The following is a 26665-nucleotide window of genomic DNA, read 5'->3' on the forward strand; positions in this document are numbered from 1 at the left end:
TCAATTCGTTACAATAGTCAATAACAATTGTAAGACGAATGACAAATTCCATGGAAACTTAATTTGTATGTTGGCCACATACTATGAAATAGTACATTAAATAGATAAAATAATAATAATATTAATAATCGAATTTTACAAGTAAATAAAACTGTGCCAAATTATACTGTAGGTACATTTTTAAGCAAGTTATTTTTTAAAAAGTTTTTAAGGGAAAAATGGATGCGAGCATGCTTGGTGGAATACCGTCACCGTGTATACCTACATTATGTATTTTAATAATTAATATTATCACGAGGGTTTATTGTTAGATGGAAAACCTGAGTGTCCGTCATATTACACTGCGGTGGATAGAGTGCCGTCGTATGTCCGGTGCATTTTCTTATGTAAAAAAAGTGTAAAGTCGACAACCGTGTTGCGAGTGTCTAGCAAGTCAGTCATCTCAAGTCAAAATCGATTAACTTTCAAGTTAGCCACCTAGGCAGGGGCGGAGTGGGAACCAAATCCAGGCCGGGAGTTTAAAATTTATCCAGGCCACCCACCAAAAATTTTTTTCTCGCTACGCTCGAATTTTGTTTTCTATTCACCTATTTCATAACTATTATATAAGTAGATTTAATTCTAGTGCAATTTATAACTTGAAAAAAAAATTAATTTTTTTCAATGAGTTAAGTTAATTTTTTTTTTTTTGTTAACTTTTAAATTTAACTGAAGCCTGAAAGCAATTTAATTGAATTAACTTAACTAGCCAGACTTAATTATTTTCATTAAATTGCCCATCTTTTATTAATATACTACTAATACCTGAATGTCTGAAATATAAAATTTGTAGGCATAGTTTAATAGTTGAAACCAACGAAATATTAATAATTAATAATTATATATTGTGTTTTCATGGTTTAGGTATAGTAGGTATAAGGTAATAAGTAATAAATAAATACATAAATTATAAACAATATAATAAAAATTAAAAATGGTTTATACATTTATAATAATAATTTAAATAATAGTTTAGATTTCTCACCAACTGCATTTATGATAATATTATTATCAATTTCCATGAGAATTTTATTTTCAATGGCCATTAGCATAAAAGACTCAAGATGTTCATTGGTCATTGAATTTCTCAGCCGGTTTTTTAAATATTTCAATGTTGAGAATGACCTTTCACAAGAAACTTGCGTAACAGGGAGGGTTAAAATATATTGATATGCTATAGTTAATGTCGGGTAAGCATTTGCAAATAAATTATATTTAATTAAAACATTATAACAACATATTACACAGTTCTAAGGTAGGTGTACCTTTTAGAAAAAATGAATCTAATTGATTACATTTTTCAGCACATTTTGCAAGTAATTTTTTGTTTTTTTCGCGATCTCTTCCTGCCACCCCTTTCCTTTTTTTATTCATAATTACAATATAATATCGTACGATCAATAATATAAAACTTAAATTTTCATTAGATAGCAAACAAATTAACATGTTAACAACAGCTGGATTAATAAAAGGAAAAACGTGGATAAACGACACTGTCGACACCCTCAACAACAAGTGAACAGTGTACAAATATCAAACACTAATGACTAATTTGTTTGGGCTTATTATAGATATTATTTATAAAAATAACAATGACCAAAGTAAAGGGACCAATAATACAAAATTAATATGTATTATCATTAATATTGATTATATTATTATAAATACTAATATTTTAGACATTATTAGTATTATTAGTTATTATTAGCCATTAGGCATTGGCGTATTGCTATATTCGTCGCCACTCTGCAGTCCTACTACAGTCTACAGATAAAGGGTACAGATAAACAACTTGTCGGTTCAACAGGTGGAAATACGTCGAATCTGGGTGTCATGTTATAAAAATAACCAGCCTATATCAATATAATATTGCTTTAATTTTATTTAATGTCTATATTTATGTACCAAATATTTTGTAATTTTATATCCAAAGCTTTCTCATACGAGTATACGATTGTACGAGGCTATTACAATGTTCTATTATTACATTAATAATATTTGTAATACAATAGTTTAATAGACACACATTTTTGACACATTTAGCATTTAGCGTTAACTAATATTTTGTAAATTAAATTAAATTAAAAAAAAAAAATCTAACAAAATGGCCAGGCCACCAGGCCATAGTATGGTCCAGGCCATCTGGAAAATTCCCATTTCCAGACCGGCCACTCCGCCCCTGCACCTAGGTAGGCAATCCAACTTCGTCGAATAGCGGACAATGTGCTGCAGCAAATCAGGTAGGCAATCCACCTAACCTAACCTGCGGTGGATTGCAGAACCGACGTCGAGCGGCTATAAGTGAAAAGAAAAAATAGTAATTTCCAAAAACCGATCACGACCGTTACGGGCTCGGTGGGAGAGTCGATCCGGTCGCGCTGCTTGCATCCTGCAGTGGTGGTTGGTGATGAGATAGACAGGCCGCTTAGTGCTTGTAAAATGTACATTGTACTTGCTACTAATGCGGGCCGCGTCAACAATACATATTAACATGTTACCTGTAGTGTATACATATTTATATGAAAAAAAATGGAAAAACGTCCATGTTTAAGAGTCTAGCAAGTCAGTCATCACCGTCTAAGACGAAACCAAAAATCGAAAAAACCCTAGATTTTTTGTGAAAACCACCTTGGGTACTTTGTAGGCCTCGGAATTATAAATAATTTTGTTGAAAAGTAATTTTATTATCTGTTGGTAGACATAACATGCTAATTGTGGTTACTTATATATTATATCTACGCAGACTAAAAGGACGACCGAAACTAATATCTCTACTCTGGCCGGCTTCAAAAACATTGTATTATATTATTATTTATGTTTAACTAATTAACTGTTGACTGTTGTGCTACGTGATGAGGGACGCGCGCGCAATACGTACTACCTATTTGCCATGTTCGATATACCTAACCGCATATTTTGATTTCATAATATATGATGCCCCTCCCAGTAATTTCACCAAATTTCCGCTTATGGTGAGCATTGAGCAAGCTCCCATTGAGATTAGCCATAAGCATAATATACCATCTTAATACGTTCAACAGTTATACCTTAATACCTTATAAGTTAAAAGTTGAAAGTGTAAGGGTTATGCATAAATAAAAAAATTCAGTTCAAATGTTTTTCCGCTCATTTATTTTATTTTTTCTCCAAGACCATTATTTTTTTATTTATTTATTTTATTTTTAAATTTCAACGGATCATAAGATCACATAGATTTATTAACTAGTTTTTAGGCCTATGTAAGATCCAAATACAATATAATATAATATAATATAATACGCAAATCGCATTATATGCGAATGAACATTTGTTCCAAATTACAAATGTTTTCCAAAATAAATCCCGGAGAAAAATAAATTATGGAACAAACGTTCATTGGAACAAAGGTATAATATGTGAAAAGATATAATCGGATGAATCATTTTATGGAAAAAATATCCTTTCACCATAGCCCATAGGAACAATTTTATTTCGACAATTAACATATTATTGTATTGGAGCGAATGTAAATAGGAACAAAGGTAAAATAATATCATTAGAATAAGTTGATTTAGAAAAATAAAATGTGGAACAAAAGGTAGTGGCTCTATTTTCCTGGCTACACTGATCGAATATTTTAGGTTACATCAAGTTGAAATTGAAAAACAAAAAAAAAATTGATTACAAGCGCTTTTTGTGGGTATGAGATAATCAAACTTCGTTTGTATTATTGACTTTTGTTAATATTAATATAATACATACATGTAAATATTAAATTTACATTTCAGTTGTTGCGCCGCACGATTTCCTTTATAGTATATTTTTGTAACTGCCTAAGTCTAATAACACAATGAGCGAGTCAGAGCAAAGCAACAAGGTCAACGAATTTGCTGGCATAACTAATGTAGATTCGGAAAGAGCAAAATTTTATTTAGAATCGGCCGCCTGGAGTATGGATGTAAAGAGAAAATAACAAAAGTTGTGCTTTGTGTTGGTGTTTATAATATTGATTTTTTATTGTGTATTTTTAGGCTGCATTGGCCAGCTTCTATGATGAAGGTACTGACGATGAACCTCCGAGCGGTAATGCTGGACAGTCATCATCGAGGCCTGCAGCTGCTTCAAATAGGGATGTGCCAATGGCGAGCATGTCAAGTTATAAACCAGTAATAAAACCGAAAAAATGGCAACCACAATCTAGGTAATTAAATTTCATTCTTCTGAACCTATTGGTAGACATATTATCCATTTATAAATTTGGAATACTGTTGGTAAACTACTATTCTTACAATAAATGGTCTTTATTTGGTTTTAGAATAATGACTTTCAGTAGTTTGAAGAATTCTGAATCTGAAGATAAAGACAGTGATGATGAAGAAGGTCAGAGGTTCTATGCTGGGGGATCAATCACAAGTGGTCAACAAGTAATTGGGCCTCCACGCAACAATGCTGATGTTATCACTGATATGTTTCAAACGGCACAGAAGTAAAACAATTGTTCTTTTGTTTGAGATTTTAGTGCATATAGAGATAAACTATATAAATACTTAATATATTTAGGCATGCTAGTACTTCGGCACCGAGTGGCAGTAGTAGCTCTACGCATGACAGTGGTGCATCAAATTTCTTTGGTACAGGTTATAAATTAGGCCAAACTGAAAATGACACTGAAGGTCTGTTGAACACAATTAAGTTGTACCACTTATAAGTTAGTGTTTTAATTTAAGTATTTTGATTTTAGTCATTCCATCTCCTAATGCTACTACAAAACGTTCATCTAATCAAGAAGAAGTTGTCTTAAAGGTATGGAAAGAAGGATTCACTATCAATGATGGTGAATTGCACAGCATTGATCGTCCAGAGAATAGAGAATTTTTACTTCTAGTAGCTAGAGGGTTAGTAATTTAATGTTAAAAATATTTAACCCAAACAATTTAGTGTCTATTGTCTATTATATTGACATTTTAATATTTTAGTTTCTGATAATACTTACATTTTTTGTTATAGATATTGACTACTTAATTTTAAAATTAAGGTGTTGAGGTAGTTTTTGATTATAGTTAATATAATCTATAACTATCAATGTTTAACTTCTTACATCACACGTTTTTGAATAAATAAATTCATTATTAATTGTTATGCTCTTCTATTTTAGAGAGGAGATTCCACCATTACTTTTGAAAGAGGCAAATGTATCTAGTGAAGATGAACTTCATGTTAGTGTTGAAGATCATAGATATGAAGAATATGTACCATCTAAACCAAAGAAAAAAATTTTTGGAGGATCTGGAAATTTGTTGGGAAGGTAATTTTAAAAATTATATTTAGTTAAATACGCATCTTTACAAATATGAGTTTTTAGCCCTGCACCAGATGTTGTTGGTATTGAAGTCCCAAAAGAAGTTACTTCAGACAGTGGTGTTGCCAATGAAGCTATTGCTCGAGCTGAAGTTCCTTTAACACCAGACGCTCCTACCACTCCATTACAGATCAGATTAGTAGATGGTACAAGAATTGTAGCCACATTTAACCATAGTCATACTATTGGAGATATTCGCCGTTACATCATAGCGTATCCTTTTTAATTAATATCATTTGAAAGGTATTAATCATTAATAAACCAAAATATTACACCTGTATAATGTATAACTTAGTCCTGATGTAGTAAGTAAATTCTTGTTATGTAGATTTAATGTGTGTTATTTTTAGGGATGGGTTCTCGAATCTTTAAAATGTTTGAAATTTAATTAAGTTTTAAATTTTTAAACAATTACGTATCAGTAAAATTCCACAACAATTACAAAATAATAAATTAACTAATTATATTATTTTATTGAAAAATGTACTCATTATACTTCTATTATGTCTATTCTTAATTGCAAAATAATAAAGTAGACCAAATATAGATAATTAGATACTAAATTTCTAAGAAACATTTATTTTGATATACAGAAATCTAAACAATCTAATATACAACATTGACTACGAGTATCATGGTTAGTGCAAAATCATGTTCACATGTTGGAATACGATAGCAGATTAGTTTTATATTGGTACGTAGTTAATAACTTACTATTATATTTTACTTCTATTGCATTTCTCAAAGTCTAAAAGTTTAAATACAATTTTAGTTTAATCCATCCCTAGTTTTTAATTGTTGATTTTCAATATTACTTATTGTTATTAATATATATATATTATATTATATTATTTTATTATTTTTGTAGATTTATATATTGTGAAAATATTAAATAATTTTAAATTAAGTCAATAATATTTTATTAGAAATTAACCCTGATTTATTGAATATTTTTCTTAACTACATTTTATATCAGCGCAAGATCTAGCTTTGCTTCTACACCATTTAAATTGCAGTCATCATACCCTCCAAAAACATTAGACAATAATGATCAAACATTGTCAGAAGCTGGATTGTTGAACACTGTAATTTTCCAACGTATTGGTTGAAGTATTTTAGTTTTACTTGGTTTTTTTTTTGTTTTTATTAATTTATATATTTACATTATTTTATAATGTTTTTTGGAAGCTGAAATTTAAGAATAATACAGCACATCACTTTAATTATTTAAAAATAGTAATATTTATTTGATTTTGTATAAAATATCCTTTAAAAAAATACATACATATAATTCCTTTTTAAATGTTACACTCGAAAATAAATTCAAGAATAATTTGTATACAGATTAATTATATTGTTATTGGTTGCATGAGTAATGGAAAATTTTAATTGAGATTTCCATAACCTCAACAGTTTACTATTTACAAAATTTATTAAATACTTAGCCATACTTTTGTCATCTTTACCACTGATTTTTTCACATATTTCTTCCAACCTATGTATTGATCCCATTTTTGTAGGCGGTTGGTAATTCATTGTTTGATCATCAATGATAGTATTTATTGTCTCATTAGTCTTTTCACATATTGTTTTCTTCATAGCCATGGGCCAGGATTTTTTTAGCTGCCGATTATTACAACATTTCTTTATTTGAAATGTATAATGAATGTCATTCTTTAAAGAATTAAGTTCATCCTTATTTAACGCCAAGTACTGATCCCATGATAATAAAATACTATGTTTAGCAAGACCTTGTGTTCTTTGCATACAATCTTTTTGTAAAATTGACCTTTCTAATTGTAGATCTGTCGTAGGGAACTGCCAAGAGAGTGTAGAAAAAGTTTTGTATAAGTCTTTGTGGCCAGAAATTGAACGTAAAAATTGAAGAACTTTGTAGTGAATGCCAATATCGTATGCTACAAAATGACGAACACCTAACAATGTGTGAAATGCAATGAATTCTACAAGATGTGTATCAGGGATGCCGGAATAATCTGGTGCAATACACATAATCAGATCGTCTTTGATGGGAGATTCTTTTTGAACTTCAATTGGTATGAACAGTTTTAATGAGTTTTCTCGTCCCAGCAAAACTCCATATGGTTCAGTGTTGACAGGGAAGTCGTCAGGCTTGCAATGAACCTCATATTGATGAAAATTTGGATCATGATTATTAGTTCTAATGCTATAAGAAAGTTTTGCCGTCTTGGAAATAAACTGATCTGTCATTTTAAACCATACACGGCATTCATAACCAGAGAACGCCGATCTTGGGCCCAAAATCAGCAAATGAACAGTCTGTTGTTGGGCGGACCAGAAGGCAGAGTATGCATAGTACTGATCGCGTTTGATCCATGAAACAGGTGGTTTTGCTAACAAATTGTCGTTTTCCAGATCCACATAGAACTTGTCCTCCAGCAGAACACAATTTGTCATGTTGTCAGCTGTGTAACCAAAAAAGTTGAGCACTTCTAAGACGTTCAGAAGTTGCATGTATTCATACCTGTACAACAACAGTGAAAAGACACTGACAAAAGACACGAGCACCAATAGCAACTGTTGGTATTTTCTCATTGTTTCACACAATCCCTTAGGTAATAACTATTAACAAATAACCTATTGCCGATTCGTTTTCATCAAATATAATTAGATATTGCGAAATTGCGAACGGCAATATTAATAGAAATTATCGATAAAGTTGTAAATTGTTATTTGTTATATATATTCTATCAACAGAACAATAGGACAAAATAGTCAAAATTGAAAATAGATCTATTTTAAAAAGCTTAGAAAAAAAACAATATTATTACTTTTAATTATTATTTACATAATACTTTGTGTTCCGAGAGTCTACTAGTCGAGATGAGTAGTTAAATATATAAAAAAAAACAATTGTAACATTAGCAAATTGTAACCACGGGGCACGGACTTGGTAGTCCGTGATTGTAATTTATAACGCAATTGTTATTGGCTTATCATGTCAGTTGATAACATCGAAATTCGAATACACCATCTGAAGTCAGAATGTGTCAATTAAGTAATAAATTATAATATTCTTATTCTATGATGGTAACGACTGACACTGACTCCGTAGTTCGTTCAATAATCAATAATCACAGATCAAGTTCAATGTTCATACTTTCATAGCTAATGAAGTAATAACCACGAAAATACGAAATAAACATTTAATTTTCATCTATTCTGTGGTACTATCTTAAATCGTGATAGTCGTTGATAGCAAATAGCAATGTGATTTAATTTCCCGCTATTTTGTGATCTCAAGACATTATCACATTGTTCTCAATTGAATTTATTTATCATTTAAAGTATTAAAACATAATATTATTATGAAATCATGAATACCTATTGAATGTATTACGGAATCGGGAATTCGATCTGCATTTCAGGCTACAGCTTAAAACTGAGTTAAAAGTATAAATTATATTGTTTCGCGAATTAAGATAATAATATAAAATGTACTAACATTATTGATTAATGACAAATAAGTACCTAACTTAATTCGTGTATTCTGTCGACGCTTTACTTGTCTTAATGTCATTTTTTTAGACAAACTCATTAATTCATTATAACTATTGTAATCCTTATTACGTGCATATTACAGACTGTCTGTGTGTGTATTATATTCTCATCATATTTTAATTAAATTAATATTAAATTAAATTCTTTTAAAAGATGTCTCAAAACGAAATTAGGTAAGTACTATAAATTACATTTACTTAACTGATTTATAAATTATGTATTTCTTTTGTCAGTAACTATGTAAGGACTGCTGAAGATGTAAAAAAAGTCATAGAGCACGCAAAACTTTCAGAAAACGATCTTAAACCAAATGTACAACCTATTTATTTTGGAGAGAAGTTTGAAAACTACAAACTGTTGCAGTTGGATGAACACATACTGGCAGATCTTAAATGTGGTCAAACGTATGATTTTATATACATTTATATTCATTACTTATTTGTTTATTTGTCTATTATTGCTAATAATAATTATCAATACGTATAGTATGTAGTATGTTCATATAATGGCGTTAAAACAGTTTTAGATCAATGGATAATTGTATTTTTACTGTTAAATAAAATAACTCAAATTATCAGTTAGAAAATTCTTGTCCAAGGATTTCCACTCATTTCAACATTATCGTTAAACATTGGTACTAATTACTAACGTTACGGGACTAGGTGTCAGTATTGAGATAAATAGTTCCCATCCGTTCCCGGTTTTTGAACAGGGGAAAAAAAAAAGTACTAATGACTAATTGTACCCAAAATTGTATATTATAGTAATTTTACTTTAAACTGTGACTTTCTAAACAACATTTAAAAAAATTAGATATGTATTGTATACAATTATTGATAAGGTACCTAAATTCATAATTCCCATTTTTACTTATTTTAGATTTTGAGCGGAGTGAGGGATATAGTGGTTTTGCAATGGTGTTTATTTATTTATTTTTTTTTTTATCCTATATACAAAATTTCTACTAAAAAGAATGCTTCGATTTCAACATATAGTATTTTATCTTTTAGCAAATTGAATCAAGATGATACTTTGAAGAAGTCATTTTTTGATTTTCTCAATAGTTATTTAATGCCACTGGAAAAACCACCAACAAATTACAATAAAACGCTAAAAATGGGATTTTAATTTCTAACGCTTTGTTCATCATCATTGAAACGAATAAAAATAAAAAAAAAAGATTTTAGTTATTTTGTTGTAATTTATAATATTAATTTAACTTATAGGCTATAATAAAATGTAAAATATCCAGACTGACAAACCGTCCCCGCTCAGAACCGTTTTTCATATACAATTGTTATATCATTGAATTCAAATTTAATACAATCCATCATACAGTGACCCACTTGTAACCTACTGTACAGCAGAGCGACATCTATTTACCTGCTTTTTAAATTTGTAATGGATTAGTTTGAATCAAAACCTCAAAAAATTCTTTATACTATCATTTTTACAAATAATCTGCTTATTGAGTCTTATTTTATTTTAATATTAGGTTAGTATTACAACTTATTGGCAAATAGTCATAAGCGTAAATAGTATTTGAATTTTTTTTTTTTGGGGGGGGGGGGGTCTGTCTATAGCTCAGGTCTATACTTGATACTTTTATGATGCTTTTAAATTATAGTAGTGAAATCATTAATTTTGGGAGGATAAGCCCCCAACTTTCCCCTATTTGGGTCTAAATTTTCTAAAAGTTATCTAAATTTTTCTTTATACTTACATATTTTGTTATTATGTACTACCATAATTTATTAAGTCAAACCTTAATGTCCTTTTGAAATATTATTGATAGTTTAACAGCTCTATTTGAGACTATTCTATAGATAATTCCTTTTCATTTTATTTATTTTTTTAATATTATAGTGTGGTATTCAAAGGAGATCATAAAGAATCTGCTGTTTTGTGTACTAAGACTAAGACCTATGATGTTAAAGAAGCTGAAACATCAAATTCAATTTTATTACTTCCTGAATTAACATTTCCAGATGAAGAGTTCAACAACATGGAACTTACTAGCAGAAAAGTAATTTACTTTATAAAGCTGGCAATATTATGATAATTATTAATAAATTAATTACTGTAGGTAGTTGGTATATTCCATACATACTTAGAAGTGAAACCTTGTAAACCACGTCTTACAAAATTGAGATATTTACTAAAAAATTGTAGTTATAAAGGATCAGAACTTGAAAAAGAAGTATTGGCAACCAGTGAAATGTATACATTTGAGCATTTATCGGCCAAAATACAAGCTAGTGATAATGAACTAAAAGATGCTCTTAAAGAAATGGGCGCATTCCAAATTGATGGTAATTTAAATAAATAAAAATTCAATAGCGATAAAAAATCTATTTTGAACTTTGAATCATTCATTTTAATCTTTATTTATCCCAGGTAATTGGAGAGTGCTAGATTTTGAATATGAATGTAGAGCTTTATCATTTTTATTAAATTTGATTGATGAACAGTCATGGCCTTATAATACTATACCTATGGACGAAACTCTCAATATCCTTAGTGAATTATTGCCTCCGGTAATACTGCAACATATTATTGATCAATATAGTACTTGGTGTGTATCATCAAATTTAAGTAAGTTTATTAATTATAGAACGTTTTATATTTAAAAAGTTATTAAAAAGGTTTTTTGGCCATCATTTTTTTATATATTTAAAGCATTTTTTTTAAAATATCATTAAATAACTAAAGGCCGTTCTTACAATGTCTGGTTAAAGTTTGTCCGACATTTAATTAGCCGATTTCTGCTGGTCATAAAATCTGTTATCAGTTGATTAGAGTCAACCGACACTTTACCGGACATTGTAAGAACAGCCCTAAATAAGATATAATTCAATAAATGTACAAGTACATGCATATTTAGAAATTATTACTTTTAATACTATGTAATGGATCAATTTTTAAATAAATAATTGATAGTATAAAAAAAGTTGTTCATTTGAATTTTTTATGGTATTCAAATTATTTTATATTTTTATTTGGAATTAATCAGTTTATTTTTTCTGATATTTAAAAATGTTATTCTAAATTTGAAAATATGTACTTGGTTGCGAGAAATAATTGATATATTCATTAGTATATTAATTAAATATATTGTATTTTTATAGGTCAAACACACAGATCACTAATTGAAGACAAAGTGTGTAGATTTATGGCTGTCGGACTTTTACGTCCATGTGACAAATTTAATTTAACTGATTTCAAGACAGCCTGGCAAGGAAGTGTTCCAGAAGGTTAACTTATAATTTATAATACTGTATATTTAAGAGGATAGGTGGTGGACAGTTTTCAAAATAAGCAATTTTCAAATTGCATGCTTGCAGGTCTTGTAAATGTGTGCATAGTAAGTGGACTGACTGATCTGAAGTAGACATAATAGTGAATTAAAATCAGTTGTAAAGAGTATTATCTCATTACTAGGTTGATCAGTATGATGAAATAAAGATTGGTATATTTTGGCTAAAATAACAGTCTGCCGCCGATCCCCTTATTGTTATTATAATATGACATATCATGTGAAATTGTGTGTTTCTCCAGGAATGATTACAAACTTGAAACAATTGGACGGTACAGTTCTTGTTGATCAATCCAGTCATCCACAGACAATTTGTTATTTCAATGAACAAGACTTACCAGACGATATATTAGAAAGAATTGTTCACTTATTTCAAGTCAGAAATAAATGGACATTCAATGAAATACAACCATTTCTTGAGTATTATTGAAATAATAACCTGATAGTTTCAATTGTATTTAAAATAGTGTTTTTATAGGAAATTGTCTACTGATAAATTGAATGTAAATACTCTGTTAGCTAAGTATACCAGAGCTACTACTGATGCGGACGGAGTGCGGTTTTATTGTTCAAGATATAGTTCAATAATGTGATCAGGTAAAAAGAAATAAATCAATTAATATATTATTCATATTGTATAATAGAAAAATAATCTTTTTAAAATAAATTTATTGTTGCCATGGTAACATAATGTTCATATGAATTTTTCGGTGTCTTAATAAATTCATTTTAAAATTTCAGATTGATATAGCAATAACACTGTATACAATATACATGCATTAAATTAAACTTATAAAAAATTCTGTCTAAAGTAAAACAATATAATGTAAATAAATATTAATTTTAAGATATATCTATATATGTATAAAAAAAATGTACACATTTAAAAATAAAAACAAGTTTTTAATAAAATATTATTATGTTTTTGACTTACTAAAATTCAATAAGAGAACAAAAATTACCTATCACGACAGCCAACAATTTTATAATTTAAAATTAAAAAAAAAATTACATATTTACAATATTACAGTAAGTTAATATTTTTTTAAATGTTTTCATTACATTCAAACTTCTTAAATTAATACTGACAATTACATAATATCAGCTACCCATTAAAAGAAAAATAATATATATTATGTATATCAGTCTATGGATTTCGGTAAACAATAATAATATATTTATTATCATAAGTCTAAGACTGCTCTTTTGACGAGTCTCATCGTTATTGTATATAAAAGTTTGTAATTATTCTGCACCTATTCATTATTACACTTAATTTTTTTTTTTTTTTATTCAGGAACAATGTGTTGTTTATATTTAAAATTTAAATAGTTGACGTCTGTGTCTTCGACAAACAGATTTGCAACAAGGATCTGAGCACGAAGACCACTTTGGACATTTTTTACGGTCACATCTCACTTTTCCATCCTGAAAAAAAATTATCATTAAATACTGCAATAAAACATAGTTTTATTCAAAACTGAAATACAGGAACAGTATTAATTTAATTTTAGTACAACACATTACAGTTAAATAGAATAAAATTATGTTGATTAATGTGTTTATAATGATCTGATATACTAAAATAATCACTGTATAATATTTATAAACATATAAATATAGTAAAATAATAAGTTGTTTAATATAGCAATTTATTATATAAACAAACAATAATATTATAATATAGTTATTGGCCATCTAAAATATGTAATCTGAACAATAATTGTTGAGATTTTGTAATAAATATACTTTTTTAAATTTTTAAATGTATGATAACTTCAAGTAATACAATTTTTTGATACATACTTTGCATTTACAATTGATGCACTTGACTTCACCATGTGAGTATATCTTAGGATGCCATTCTTGTCCATTTTCATATGGTCCTCCAACAGGATAACTGCAACCACCATTAGTTAGTATTTCTAAATCTGAACCACTCTCTCCATTGACTTGTTGGTCGCCCTGGGCTAGTTGAACGAGTGGGCCTGTCGGTTTAGAAGTAGTTTGCAATGTGGATGGACAAACCTTACAACAGGAACGTTTTGTTGGCCTAATAGCCACTCTTTGGTCGCATTCCAATGGTGGACAGTCCATTCGTTGGCACTTTATTTTTAAAGATGTATTCTAGACAATATTTAATAAATAAATAAATACAATTCTTAAAATTAATTTTTTTTAACATATTTTTTGCATTACTAACATTACAATGACATAGTGTACAAGTGTCAAAACCGTTTGGAGGTAGATATGGATGCCAACTACTGCCAGCTTGAAATTGCTGTCCAGCTAGCAAGCAAGAATTCGTCGAAATATTTTGATTTTCAAATACGTTACCTAATGAAAAAATAAATATAAAAAATGTGTACAATGAACAGTTTCCCAGCACGCATTTTTGTACATAGAAAGTCAAAACCTATACTTTTATAGTGTCGTAAAATCGTTTAGGATGTCTTATCTGCATGTGTAGTCTTCGTTTTAACAATGTACAACAAAGACAATTTGAGCGCAGTCGAACCAATTTTGTGTGGGCACATTCAAGTGTATTAAATTATAATAGAAGAATATTACCTCTGTTTATTCGTTATTTTTTAATATTTTCATTTTGAGAGGACGTTTATACTCGCGTGTGTTGTCTCTGTCTTACTAATGTACAACATAGCCAAAACTGTTTTGCGCTGGACAACTATTCTCCCTCTATATTTATAGTAGAATTACCAAAATGCCACAACGCATAGGAAAGAACTTAATCTGTGTCTTAGCATTTTTATTATTTGGGTAACATAAATACAATTAAAGTTATCATTGTGAGAACATAAGGTTTTTTTCCTTTAATTATTGAAAGTTATTGGTAAGTGCTATCAAAAAAACAAAAATGCTACGACACAGATAAAGTTCTTCCCTATGTGTTGTGGAATTTTGGTAATTCTTCTATAAAGACAGAGGGAGCATAGTTGACCCGCGCAAAACAGTTTTTGCCATGTTGAGCATTTGTAAGACGGAGACAATGCATGCGCGTATAGCGTCCTCTTAAAGCGGGGGTATGTAAAATATTACAATTTAAAAATGCTCATAACTTACTTGAAAATTAAAATATCAGATAAAACCAACGGACAACCATAGGTAATGTGCTCACTTCTCACCTTTAAAGTTTAATTATATAAATCAATTCACTCTAGTAAAAAATAGTCTACCCGAAAGTATCAAACTAACAACACAAAATTGGTGCTGCTGATCACAAATTGCTATATGCTATACCTAGGTACTTCAGATTACTTCTGTAAAATAAAGACAAAATATGCGGATGTCAAGTACTCTAAATTGAAAACGAGTACCTACAATATTGGATAAAATTATCTTTAAAAAACCCCTTAAAAATGCTTGCGCTAACATCGTCTCATCTTGAGACTTAAGTATTTTATATTTACCTTCACACGTTGGACAACACATTCCTGGTTTGGCTGAAGGCACTGTACATTGAACTACTGGACAAATTATAAGATCACATATTACTCTACCATAATGGCAATTGCACATGAAACATTCGTCTACTGAAGATGTCCATTGGGCTCCATGTTGATAGTACTTTTGACCGTGTAAACAACTTAAATGTGGCGTGTGTGGATGGTCTGTTTCATCATCGTTCATGAGTATATTGTTGGAATCGTTATCGCCCGCGCCCGCTTCGCGAACATAACAAATTGCAGGGACATTAACCTGATAATAATAATAAGTCGAGTAAGTAAATAGATATAAACGATTAAATTTACTCAACAAAATAACTAACATATTTCCATTCTGTTTTTAGTATGGATTGTCCCAGTTTCGGATCCCACAGGTCCACGTGCACAATATTAACATTGAGTCGTAATAGTTCTTCTTGGCCTAAGCCGATAGTGTACCCTTCGAGCGTCGGCCCCTCAAACTCCTCGAGAAGTCTTCTGAATACCGGTGCTCCGGGAAGTAAAATCGGCGAGTCTTCGATGTATAGTTCAAATATGCGATTTTTAACGTTAGAACCGGATAGGACGACCTGTTGATCGTATTATAGTGATTATAATATAGCCAACTGCAGTGATGCACATTAGCACAGATGAGCTTATAGAATACTAATAAAATATAGCAAAAGCTCACTTCATATTGCAGTGTACAGTCGGAGTCTACGGTTATCCATAACATGCCCACCATCGACCGTTCGTCAGGGCTGGACAGAAGCATCGCGCCTGCCGTGTCTCTGGCATCAGCTACCGGTCTCCATAGAAATCGATTCTTAAAGCCGGACGACGCACTGAACAAGCTCAACTCTTCGGCGTACAACTGTTCCAGGTGTACCGGGCCCACGGTGGACACCGTCCCGTTGCTCCAGTTTTGGACGATAGTTTCGGATATATCGAGAGCCGACACACGGGACTCGCTAGAAACTGCATTACGCAGAGGAAAATTAAACGATCGTGTTTAATGGGATTGCGTTAAATCGAGTGCGTCTATTTTTGTAACCTTACCAATAGCCAACTCAGTGACTGCGTTATTGTCAAATTTAACACGATACTCCAACGCTCCGTCCTTATTAATAAATGCCCAAGCCACGCCACTGGTCCTGCCAAAACGCATTAAAAACAAGAGCATTATTCAAAACAATCGGAACCACGCCAGATAGTTATAACCGCTAAGCGAATAATTTATTTCCGAGCGTAATCGCCGAACATATCTCAGCCGCCGCAGCCGGTCGTGTAGAAAACAGAGTACCAAACAATGTAGACGATTTGAATTATATGCACTTTATTGTTAATGACACGCTATATTTATATATACTCGAGTTCATTTTTACAACAAAAATATTGTAAATATTTACTTTAACTTTTCGCATCTTCCTGTCGAAAATGTGCATGATATACGCGTAGGCACTTACTCGGGTGAACGACTGGCAACCAGTACGATTGTAGGATACAACTACCATTAGCGACCAACTGCACTATTTTCAGTCATCCACATGAATAATTTAAGTGACACGAGGTCATTCACACGTGTGGTCAACCCATTATAGTTTAGAACTTTCATTTCGTGCAAAATGTATTGGTATATACATAATAATACTATAGTCTATAATATAGGTATAGGTAGCGACTTCGTTGAAGACGTCGAGCCGTATAATATAATATATTAAATTATGTAGTTTCCCTTTCAGAGGAAGTGTGTCTTTTCCGTGTTTTGCCAAATTGATCACAATACAATGCCAAAAGTATTTTTAAAATGATCGTGTGTTTGGTTTTTATAGTACCCGGTATACACGAAGGCGCGAATTAAATTCCGCGCAACGCACGAGTGCATTTTATGGATACCGCGCAATAGTTCACAAACGCCCGGCGCGTGGCGATCGTTGGTTATAAGTTATAACTATTATAACACATCACTATTATAATACACACCTGTCTTTTTTTGAGTCTATTTGATGGCCGTTGGACGAGACTAATGTCTGGTAGAGATCGCAGAACACCCGGGGCACCACGACTCCCTGCAACTTGAAACTCGACTGTTTGGCCTCCAGAGTGACGACGACGTCTCGTTTAGACAAAGCGTTGAGGTCGGAAAACGTGACGGGTGATTGTAGCTCGACGACAACCGTACCGTTCGTGAGCTTGTCCACTCGTATGGTCTGCAATCGTCGTGTACAACCGCGAGATTATAATATCGTATGTTTTACGTCTTTCAGTCGAATAAATGAACGTTACAATAAGTAATGCGGCTTACCTCTTCTATAATGACGCGTTCGTTTCCGGCGTATTTCAATTTAACTAGAAAGGATCCGCTGTCTTGGCCGGTGAATGGACCGTTGAACATGATTTGCACGTGTATGGACGGTGATATTGTCGATATGGACACAATGCTCGTACCGCCAGAATCTCGAGCGTCACCCGTGAGAAGCGAGCTGAATGTCTCCGTGTCCAACGCTCTAAATCTACGTTAACTTTATTAATAATACGTAGTACACAAAATAAAATATAATATTTCAGTCACGTATATATTGTGTGAGGGGTGTTCAATTCCCTCTACCAGAATCTTTTTCAAAAAAATAAAATAATGGTGGACAAGTGGGTACCGCTCTGCTGTACAGTAGTTGTCGAGCATATGTTACACATTATAATACACATTATTTTGGATTTTGTACGAAAAAATTACTGTGACAGAATTATAAAGAATAATTTATTTAATTTATTTATCGACTACATATCTTTGTAATCATGCAGAGCTGTGGAAAACTGTTAGGTATGTATATTAAATTTTGATTGTGTCGTATTTAGCTTACCTGTAAAGAGAGCCACTGATGATAGCCGTGTCCCAGAATAGTGATATGGATATTTTTTCTTCACGTAACAAACGCTTGTAGTCTTTGGATACTCGTCGCCAGACTCCGCAAATTTTGCCCGTCAGGTTCTGGTAGGAGGTGCTTGATAGCAACGCCTAGAACAAGACTATTAGATTTCTGCTCTACCGACTAACCAGATCACTATTTAACACATACAATTTCTTCAATTATGTTGCCATAAGTATCAATGAACTGCACCAGTCTAGGCCTTTTAGGTTTGTTGGTATAAAATGAAAAATATAAATGTTTTTTGTAGAACGTAAAACGACCGGTTGCCACATAGTCCAATCCCATCTCTTGCATCGGCGTCGGTGGGAAATCCGTCTTCCTGAAGTCACTGCTTGACTTTGTTGATTGACCAGTCAATACCGCAGCAAAATCTATAAATAAATACATTTCAACTAGGTAACTATATATGCGTCTATAATATTATGTTTGATGATAGACCTAATGAAAATATAGTATATTTATAGTTTTATTGAAATTGAATTTGATATTTTATTCTTGTTTTATAGTGAAATATTCCTACTTATGGGTACTTTAAATTATTGTTATTATTTCACTGTAAGAACTAGAAACCTATATAATTTTCTATTAGTTCACTATTTCCATGTGTTGTATCTTGTACACATAGTATATTATGTACAAATAAAAAATTGTATATTTTTATTGAATTAGGCATACTTAAAGTTTAGTTGTTTTATTGCTACTCCATTAGACAGTTGAATACGTTAGTAGTTCTTCAATATTCTTTTAATGATTCGTTCAAATATTTTATACATATATATTATCTAGAAAATATATTAGAGCAAATTGCAGACAGTTTACGTAGGTTCTCGTTTACACACTACATATTATACATACATTTTACGATTTTTTCTTATTTTTCAACGCTAAAATTTAATATTATTTTAATAATATTTAGTTCACAATATATGATTTTTTATATAATTTTTATAATTCACTTAGAATATAACCTAAAAAAACACCAACACATTTTTAACCACGCCTCTTTTAGACAGTCCTAAGTCAGAAATCTGTATGCAGTGGGAAGGAATTTGTGTTATAAAAAACCGGAGCCGTTTTGGAATTGACCTTTTTGTAAAACGGACGCCGAATGGGCTACGTCCATACAACCGCATATACCTATACAGTGGCGTATTTTCTAGGGGTGGGTCTATAGTTTCTAATTTATATTATATTATATTATATTTCGACAGCTAAAGGATGTTTTCTGATTACATAAGCTTGTACTCCATAGCACCTCCCAGCCATCGCTGCAGCACCATCATATCCCTGACCCCGGAGATATTGTGTATCTATACCAAATTGTTTGAGATTGTCAAGTATAAGTCGAGATAAACTTTTTCCAGATGCATCAATTGTTGGAACAAACTGAACAAACTCGTCATGTAATTCAAGTGATTTTAGATCAATATATCGAATTCAAAATATATAGACACTTGTTCGTGGCCAGCTATATCTGTAGTTTCATCGACGAGTATTATACAACATTTGGCTTCATTTACTCTGCCTACTATTATTTTGAGTAAAATTGAATTGCAGGAATCAATTATATCATTTTGACTAATAGGACTTGTATAATTTATAATGCCAGAACTTTCAAGATATAATTTTAGTGCTTCATCGTGAGCTCTAAAGTGTAATAAACTATGAAAATTACCACCGTTAACATCAAAATTAGCAACGGTTAATTTTCCTAAATCACGATGACCTCGCAGTATAGTATATTTTGTTGACCACATACAATAATTTATTGTTTCAATAAAAGAAGAAATGTTTTTTTTATAGTCAACAATTTGTCATGCCCGAGCAGTGTCTATTCTAATTAGAATTGATTTTCAATAGATAGATGTACGCTATTTTTCATATCTATAAAATTATCTGAATCTAAGACAGATTGTTTGTGATACCGATGAATCACATGGTATTTAAACGTTTCCATCACATGTTTCCAATTATGAAAAGGTTTCCTAACCAAAGCGCCAAGTGTTTGAGAAATTAAGCCAGCCTCTGATTTAGCAAACGCTACAGAAAACGCACCTTGGCAGAATAGGTACGCTAACCATGAAAAAGTATGCAACTATCTCTATTAAAATTCTTAATGTTTTGATCGTTTATCTTTACCACTGATTATTACAGTATTAGGGAATTCGAAAGTAGGTTCGGGCTTCCAAGTTTTTGTAAGAACTTCTTCTGTATAAACGTCCATTAACTATCGGTTAAAATAAAATCCAATATCGAAATTGTTAAAATTATGTTCACTTACTGTTTCGGCATCGTCATATGTTTTGACCGTTTTACAAGTTCGACATCATTATCTACATTCGGCGGAATTGGTCGTTTCTTATTAGAATTTACGGAAACAGATAATCGTGCATGATAGTCAAATTGGTAAACATTTGTATCGTTGAATTTTTAAAAAATTGTGTTACGTTGGGTTATGATAAAAGTAAATTATTGTGTGCTTTCTTAATATTGACAAAAAAACGCTCTCTCTAGTTCACTCGTATATAGTTGTCTTGCTTTTATCACACTTTACTATGGTAATTGTCACAACAATATGGCTGTATGTATAATATCTATACTAATTATTACTAACTTTGCTACATGAACATTTAACTGATTTGTTTTTTGGCTCTGGGGCGGTCCAGTATCCCTGGACCCCTATAATTACGCCACTGACCATATATCACTATAATGTGTTCAAATATAGACAACTGCTAAAGATTATGATTTTAACAATCTGTACTTTTCAATAATCTACATAATATTATGCTCTCCTTTTAGTTTTAAGGTTTTTTTAAGGCTTTGGGTCTTTGGGTTTCAATAAAAACATTTCTGTCTGGGCCTTTTAGTATCCAGACCTACCCTGTATATAAGTATTCAACATAATCAAATACATTTTCTATCCTAGCAATTCTGAGGCCATGGCCCGTGGTGAGTATATGTACCAACTTTTTGCGATTAAATGTATTACTTAATCCGTAAATCGTAATCGTATGTATTTTTATTTATCGTTTATAAAACATGATTTCTATCAAAGGAAATATAATTTTTAATAATAATTAGGTATTTATGTATTTTGCTCGAGATTTTGAATCAAACAACTGTTTTTTTCGTAGATATACTGCAGCGTAGTGAAATATTATAATGTAGTAATTTAAAATTGGTGCATACATAATAAATGTAACATTATATAAACTATATAGATATATAATATTATATATATTTATTTATGTATAAGTCATAAAACCATACTTACGTTTCATGCTCTTTTCTTCTTCATCTGGTGGATCTTGAACAAAATCCTCTGAAACCAACAATAAATACATTATTTTATATGAATGGCGTAAGACAGCAGAAGAAAATTCAAATTTGAGGACAATCATAATATTCATAATGTATCTTAGCCAAGTTATATTGCAGTGGTTTCGACATACATTTAATATAATATATAAATGCGTATGTAAGTATACCTATTATATTTGTACATACCATATTATATATAAGAGTTTTATATTCATGTATGTATAATCTGCATTAAACCTTGGTGGCGGCTCGTCTATCCGTCTATATTGCCAAAGTATTTGCGCACGCCAGACTATTTTCGTCGTCATTTGGAACGTCATAGAGAGTAGGTATATAGCGGTAGTATAGCGTATCGAGAATATTGTGTATAAGGGAAACTGTCGACATTCGGACATTATATGTAGTATGTAGACATTAATCGTGTCCCCCAAAAAATGAATAATACTATATTATTTTATTATAAATCAGAATTTGGAACATGAAACAATGGAAGGCCAAAATATTCCGTCGACCAAAAGTAAACAGTTGTAATTATTGCAGATAGTAACCATTCTAATTGATATGTAAATTAATTTTATATCTTTATATATGCACATAATATGAAAAATGTTTATAAACGCTACCGCTTGTATAATTGTATTATGATGACAAATTAATTTAATTCCAAATGTATTAATACCATATATTCATATACTACCTTTATTATTTAATAATAAACCCTCATTAACATAGATAATGTGATATTAGTTAAAATGCCACAAATTTCGATATAATGTGTTCGAGAAGCCAAACATTTTCATAAATAGACGATAGGTTAGGATTGATGCTATTGTGAGTATTGTCATTCGTTTGTATTGTGTCCCTTAACGTACTACCTACGTATATAAATTCTATTCAATTATTTGTTAGATTTACCTACACTTAAAATATAATTTATGCTTTTATGAATAAAATTGACGTATTTGTCAAATCTTCAGTATGTAAATACGCAATTGATCAAATAGGTAATTATAAAAACTCAACAAACAGCCACTTCATACCTAGATAGATTATTCATTAGGTAGGTAATGGTATTATTATTTGAGTACCTAAATTGATAAATAATTTAAATTGTGAAGTAAAAATAAAAATATAAAACAATTATAGCTACAACCTCCTTTTTGAATTCAAAGGTTTGGCAATGTATCTTATAGATAATAGTAAGGGTTGGTATATTATTATCGCTCATTGAAGTGTTGAATACGTTTTACGTAATCTTCTTTTATCTAAATATATTTAGATAGTTCAAGACATATTGTGGGCCCGTATAGGGGTAACTTTTAATATTAAATGTATGTTACATTGGTATGCATTTTGTAAATATTATATTGTGATCGATGCAATAAATTAAACGAAACATTTGTCTGATATTCCTTTAATTAACGAAATTAATTATGACTAAATATCAATATTTGAGTTCTTCGGGTCAAACTACCATCATATTATGAATTAATTTTAAATTAAATCCATAAAATATTATTTATTAATTTTGAAAATCTTCACAAAATATAATTGAAATTATTTCATACATTTTATTTATTGTTCGTGGTCCAATAATAATTATTATTTATTGTATATATAATAGAGTAAAGACTAATTTTATTATAATCAACGACGGGTCAACAAGTATCTAATATAGCCAGTGTAAGTAATAAGTACTAATGATAGTAGCAATAATTTTACACGAATGATTTACGAAAATAATTGTAATATTTCTATATACAATGCTTATTTTTGTTTAAAAACGAAATAATATAACAAAAGCGTATAAGATGATTATGATTTTTTTTATATCTCATAGTCACATAGTATACGGCTATATGTGATATCTAAAGCTCAAAGACTTTAGTCAATACAGATATAACACTTTATATATTTTAGATTCTGAGTGAAACGATGAATGTATTGATTTTACAATGATGTGTGTTTTTTTTTTTATTTTTTTTTTTTTTTATTTTTTTATTTTTGTGTCTGTGTACACGATAAGTAGTCGAAATAATGCTTCGATTTTCGACTTCAGTATCTTGTTCGATGGGAAAGTGAATATCGTTGGTGCATTGGGGAGGTCAAAATTTTAATTTCCCAGTAGTTTTCAAAAGCGATGTGAAAAACAAAAGAAAAATTAAGGAAAAACGGGAATTTTTACGCAAAATCGATTTTTAACAAAATCGATTTTGGTTATTGGTGTAACTCTAAAACAAATGACCGTAGATGCATGAAATTTTCACTGGTTGTTTATATTTGCATTTTCTATACACAATACAATTTTGAAAATAATTTGACTTTTTTTGAACTGTTTACGGACATAGTCAGTTTTCAGTTTTTTTAAATTTTTTTTCTATAAATATCAATAAAATTTTATTTGTTGGGTAAAAAAGCTTGAAAATTTAATAGAAGGCTCCTAGGTTATTGTTTCAAAGGCAGATGAAAAAAATTAAAAATCCTTAGTCACAGTTTTTTTTTATACACGTTTAAAGTTCAAATTTTGACAAAATACGGAAAAATCACGAAAAATAGCAAATTATTTTGATGAGAATTCATAAAAATTTTTCTTTTTAAATCTAAGATTTGAAAATGTAATATAAGATTACTCATAAGTTTGTCTACCTTTATCAAAAAAAAAATGTCTAGAAGAAACTTAATTTAAATTTTTATGAGCGTCTGAAATTTATATTTTTACAACATTTGATATTTACTCGATTTCTCATGTAACAATTTTCTTATTTTATTGTAATTAAAAAACGAATGACTGTAGATACTTGAAAATTTCACTGAATGTTTATATTAGCATTTTCTATACACCATAAAATGTTGAAAATATTTTGACTCTTTTTGAGCTGTCTACGGACATTGTCAGTTTTCAATTTTTTTAGTTTTTTTTTCTATAAATATCAATAAATTTTTATTTGTTGGGTAAAAAAGCGTGAAAATTTAATATAAGGCTCCTGATATATCGTTCTAATAGCAGTTGAAAAATATTAAAAATACATATGCACAATTTTTTTTTATAAGCATTTAAAGTTCAAATTTTGACAACATTTATCAAATTTATAATTTATTAATTATTTTCTGGTTAAAAATGTATAAAATGTTTAACTTTTATGGCTAAAGATTGAAAATTTAAAACAAGGCTCCGAGTAAATAGGTTAAATATAAATTACTTTATTCACAATAATATCATCAAATATACTTGGTAAAATCATAGGCTGACTGACCGTTTTCGCTCAGAATCGTTTTTCTTATACAATGATATTATATCATTGAATTCAAATTTAACACCATCCATTACAGTGACCCACTTGTAACCTACTGTACAGCAGAGCGACATCCACTTATCCACCTTTTTATATTTTTATAAATACCAGTATTATACGCATATATACTTCCAGGTTTTTATAAAATACCAATTGAAATCCGCTATTATCATTTTACGAATATGGCGTTATGAGCCATGACCTAATGTCCACAGCAATAGTAAACTAGTAAATATAGTAGGTTCTGTATATTATACAGAACACGTTTTTCGAATTGTTGCATTTTTTTTATACTTTTATAATCATAATTGTCACATTATTGTGTCATATTATTCTTATTTATTAATTCACGAAGGTCATTTATTAGAAATGGTTTAATCGAAATGGATACAAAAAAAATTTCACATTATCTGTTTACATGCCAAACAATGCTAATTGTACGTTTGTGCTTTATAGAACAAATAATATATGCAGCCCTTCCTAAAAAAATAATTCAACAATAGAAATTACTATCAATATAAACAACATTTTATACTCGCATTCAGAACGAAATATTTTTGGAATGTTGTTGTCAACAATTCAAACTATAAAAAATCGATTTAATTTCAAAACATTTTAGATAGGAAACTATTACTTTAAAATATAAATTATATCAGTACATATTAAACTATCATAAATTTTATAATTGTCTTTAAAAAAAAAAGGTGGGTAGGTGGATGTTGCTTTGCTGTACAGTAGGTTACAAGTGGGTCACTGTAATGGATGGTGTTAAATTTGAATTCAATGATATGATATCATTGTATAAGAAAAACGATTCTGAGCAAAAACTGTCAGTCAGCCTATGATATTACCAAGTATATTTGATGATATTATTGCGAATAAAGTAATTTATATATAACCTATTTACGTGGAGATTTGTTTTAAATTTTCAATCCTTACCTATAAAAGTTGAACATTTTATAAATGTTTAACTACAAAATAATTATTAAATTTAAAATTTGATAAATTTTGTTAAAATTTGAACTTTAAATGCTTATAAAAAAAATGTGTGCCTATGTATTTTTATTATTTTTCAACTGCTATTGTAACAATATATCAGGAGCCTTGCATTAAATTTTCACGCTTTTTTACCAAACAAATAAAATTTTATTGATATTTATAGAAAAAAAAACTAAAAAAATTGAAAACTGACAATGTCCGTAAACAGCTCAAAAAGAGTCAAATTATTTTCAAAATTTTATCGTGTATAGAAAATGAAATATAAACATTTAGTAACATTTTCATGTATGTACAGTTATTTGTTTTTGAATAACAACAAAATAGCAAAATCGTTACATGAGAAATCGAGTGAATATCAAATGTTGTAAAAATATGAATTTCAAACACTCATAAAAATTAATTTTGACTTTCTTGTAGACATTTTTTTTTGATAAAGGTAGACA

The 26665-nt window shown here is 30.0% G+C and overlaps 4 protein-coding genes across 5 annotated transcripts in view; 2 read left to right on the forward strand and 2 right to left on the reverse strand.

The window, feature by feature from the left end:
- The first annotated feature begins 3706 nt into the window (after window positions 1-3706).
- On the forward strand, window positions 3707-6726 carry LOC132942309 (NSFL1 cofactor p47-like). The gene is made up of 8 exons (XM_061010607.1): window positions 3707-3976; window positions 4050-4219; window positions 4334-4504; window positions 4579-4691; window positions 4760-4913; window positions 5174-5323; window positions 5381-5590; window positions 6354-6726. Exons 1-8 carry the CDS (start codon window positions 3869-3871, stop codon window positions 6484-6486), a joined length of 1209 nt encoding a protein of 402 aa, XP_060866590.1. The 5' UTR covers window positions 3707-3868; the 3' UTR covers window positions 6487-6726.
- On the reverse strand, window positions 6596-8297 carry LOC132942308 (uncharacterized). The gene has a single exon (XM_061010606.1). The coding sequence runs from the start codon at window positions 7949-7951 to the stop codon at window positions 6701-6703; it is 1251 nt and encodes a 416-aa protein (XP_060866589.1). The 5' UTR covers window positions 7952-8297; the 3' UTR covers window positions 6596-6700.
- A 411-nt stretch (window positions 8298-8708) lies between these two features.
- On the forward strand, window positions 8709-13666 carry LOC132942310 (sister chromatid cohesion protein DCC1). 2 transcript variants are annotated; one of them, XM_061010609.1, is made up of 9 exons: window positions 8709-9090; window positions 9151-9321; window positions 10784-10943; window positions 11004-11229; window positions 11315-11512; window positions 12046-12171; window positions 12476-12653; window positions 12712-12830; window positions 12975-13108. In XM_061010609.1, the coding sequence occupies exons 1-8, from the start codon at window positions 9071-9073 to the stop codon at window positions 12824-12826; spliced, it is 1194 nt and encodes a 397-aa protein (XP_060866592.1). In that variant the 5' UTR covers window positions 8709-9070; the 3' UTR covers window positions 12827-12830; window positions 12975-13108. The 2 variants fall into 2 exon arrangements, with proteins under 2 accessions (XP_060866592.1, XP_060866591.1); XM_061010608.1 differs by lacking the exon at window positions 12975-13108 and adding an exon at window positions 13531-13666 and having other exon boundaries at window positions 8712-9090.
- Window positions 13522-26665, reverse strand: part of LOC132942307 (dorsal-ventral patterning protein Sog) — a 29843-nt gene continuing 16699 nt past the window's right edge. Inside the window, exons 4-15 of the mRNA XM_061010605.1 lie at window positions 21884-21931; window positions 18754-18977; window positions 18538-18692; window positions 17982-18189; window positions 17660-17886; window positions 16736-16830; window positions 16368-16654; window positions 16021-16266; window positions 15662-15950; window positions 14437-14570; window positions 14040-14360; window positions 13522-13661 (exon numbers count right to left, since the gene is read on the reverse strand). Of these exons, the coding sequence (XP_060866588.1) occupies window positions 13551-13661; window positions 14040-14360; window positions 14437-14570; window positions 15662-15950; window positions 16021-16266; window positions 16368-16654; window positions 16736-16830; window positions 17660-17886; window positions 17982-18189; window positions 18538-18692; window positions 18754-18977; window positions 21884-21931 (2345 nt within the window). The 3' untranslated portion in view covers window positions 13522-13550. The remainder of the gene's footprint in view (window positions 13662-14039; window positions 14361-14436; window positions 14571-15661; window positions 15951-16020; window positions 16267-16367; window positions 16655-16735; window positions 16831-17659; window positions 17887-17981; window positions 18190-18537; window positions 18693-18753; window positions 18978-21883; window positions 21932-26665) is intronic.

The sequence above is a fragment of the Metopolophium dirhodum genome, chromosome 4 (genome assembly GCF_019925205.1).
Source record: "Metopolophium dirhodum isolate CAU chromosome 4, ASM1992520v1, whole genome shotgun sequence".
In the NCBI taxonomy this organism is placed as follows: Eukaryota; Metazoa; Arthropoda; class Insecta; order Hemiptera; family Aphididae; genus Metopolophium; species Metopolophium dirhodum.

Bases quoted from the DNA above. Each gene is read 5' to 3' on its own strand.
- LOC132942309 (XM_061010607.1), top strand. From the start codon at position 3,869: ATGAGCGAGTCAGAGCAAAGCAACAAGGTCAACGAATTTGCTGGCATA. The intron at 4,220-4,333 runs GTAATTAAATTT...ATTTGGTTTTAG, and splicing joins AAATGGCAACCACAATCTAG to AATAATGACTTTCAGTAGTT. The intron at 5,324-5,380 runs GTAATTTTAAAA...ATGAGTTTTTAG, and splicing joins TCTGGAAATTTGTTGGGAAG to CCCTGCACCAGATGTTGTTG.
- LOC132942308 (XM_061010606.1), bottom strand. From the start codon at position 7,951: ATGAGAAAATACCAACAGTTGCTATTGGTGCTCGTGTCTTTTGTCAGT.
- LOC132942310 (XM_061010609.1), top strand. From the start codon at position 9,071: ATGTCTCAAAACGAAATTAG. The intron at 9,091-9,150 runs GTAAGTACTATA...TTCTTTTGTCAG, and splicing joins ATGTCTCAAAACGAAATTAG to TAACTATGTAAGGACTGCTG. The intron at 9,322-10,783 runs GTATGATTTTAT...TTAATATTATAG, and splicing joins GATCTTAAATGTGGTCAAAC to TGTGGTATTCAAAGGAGATC.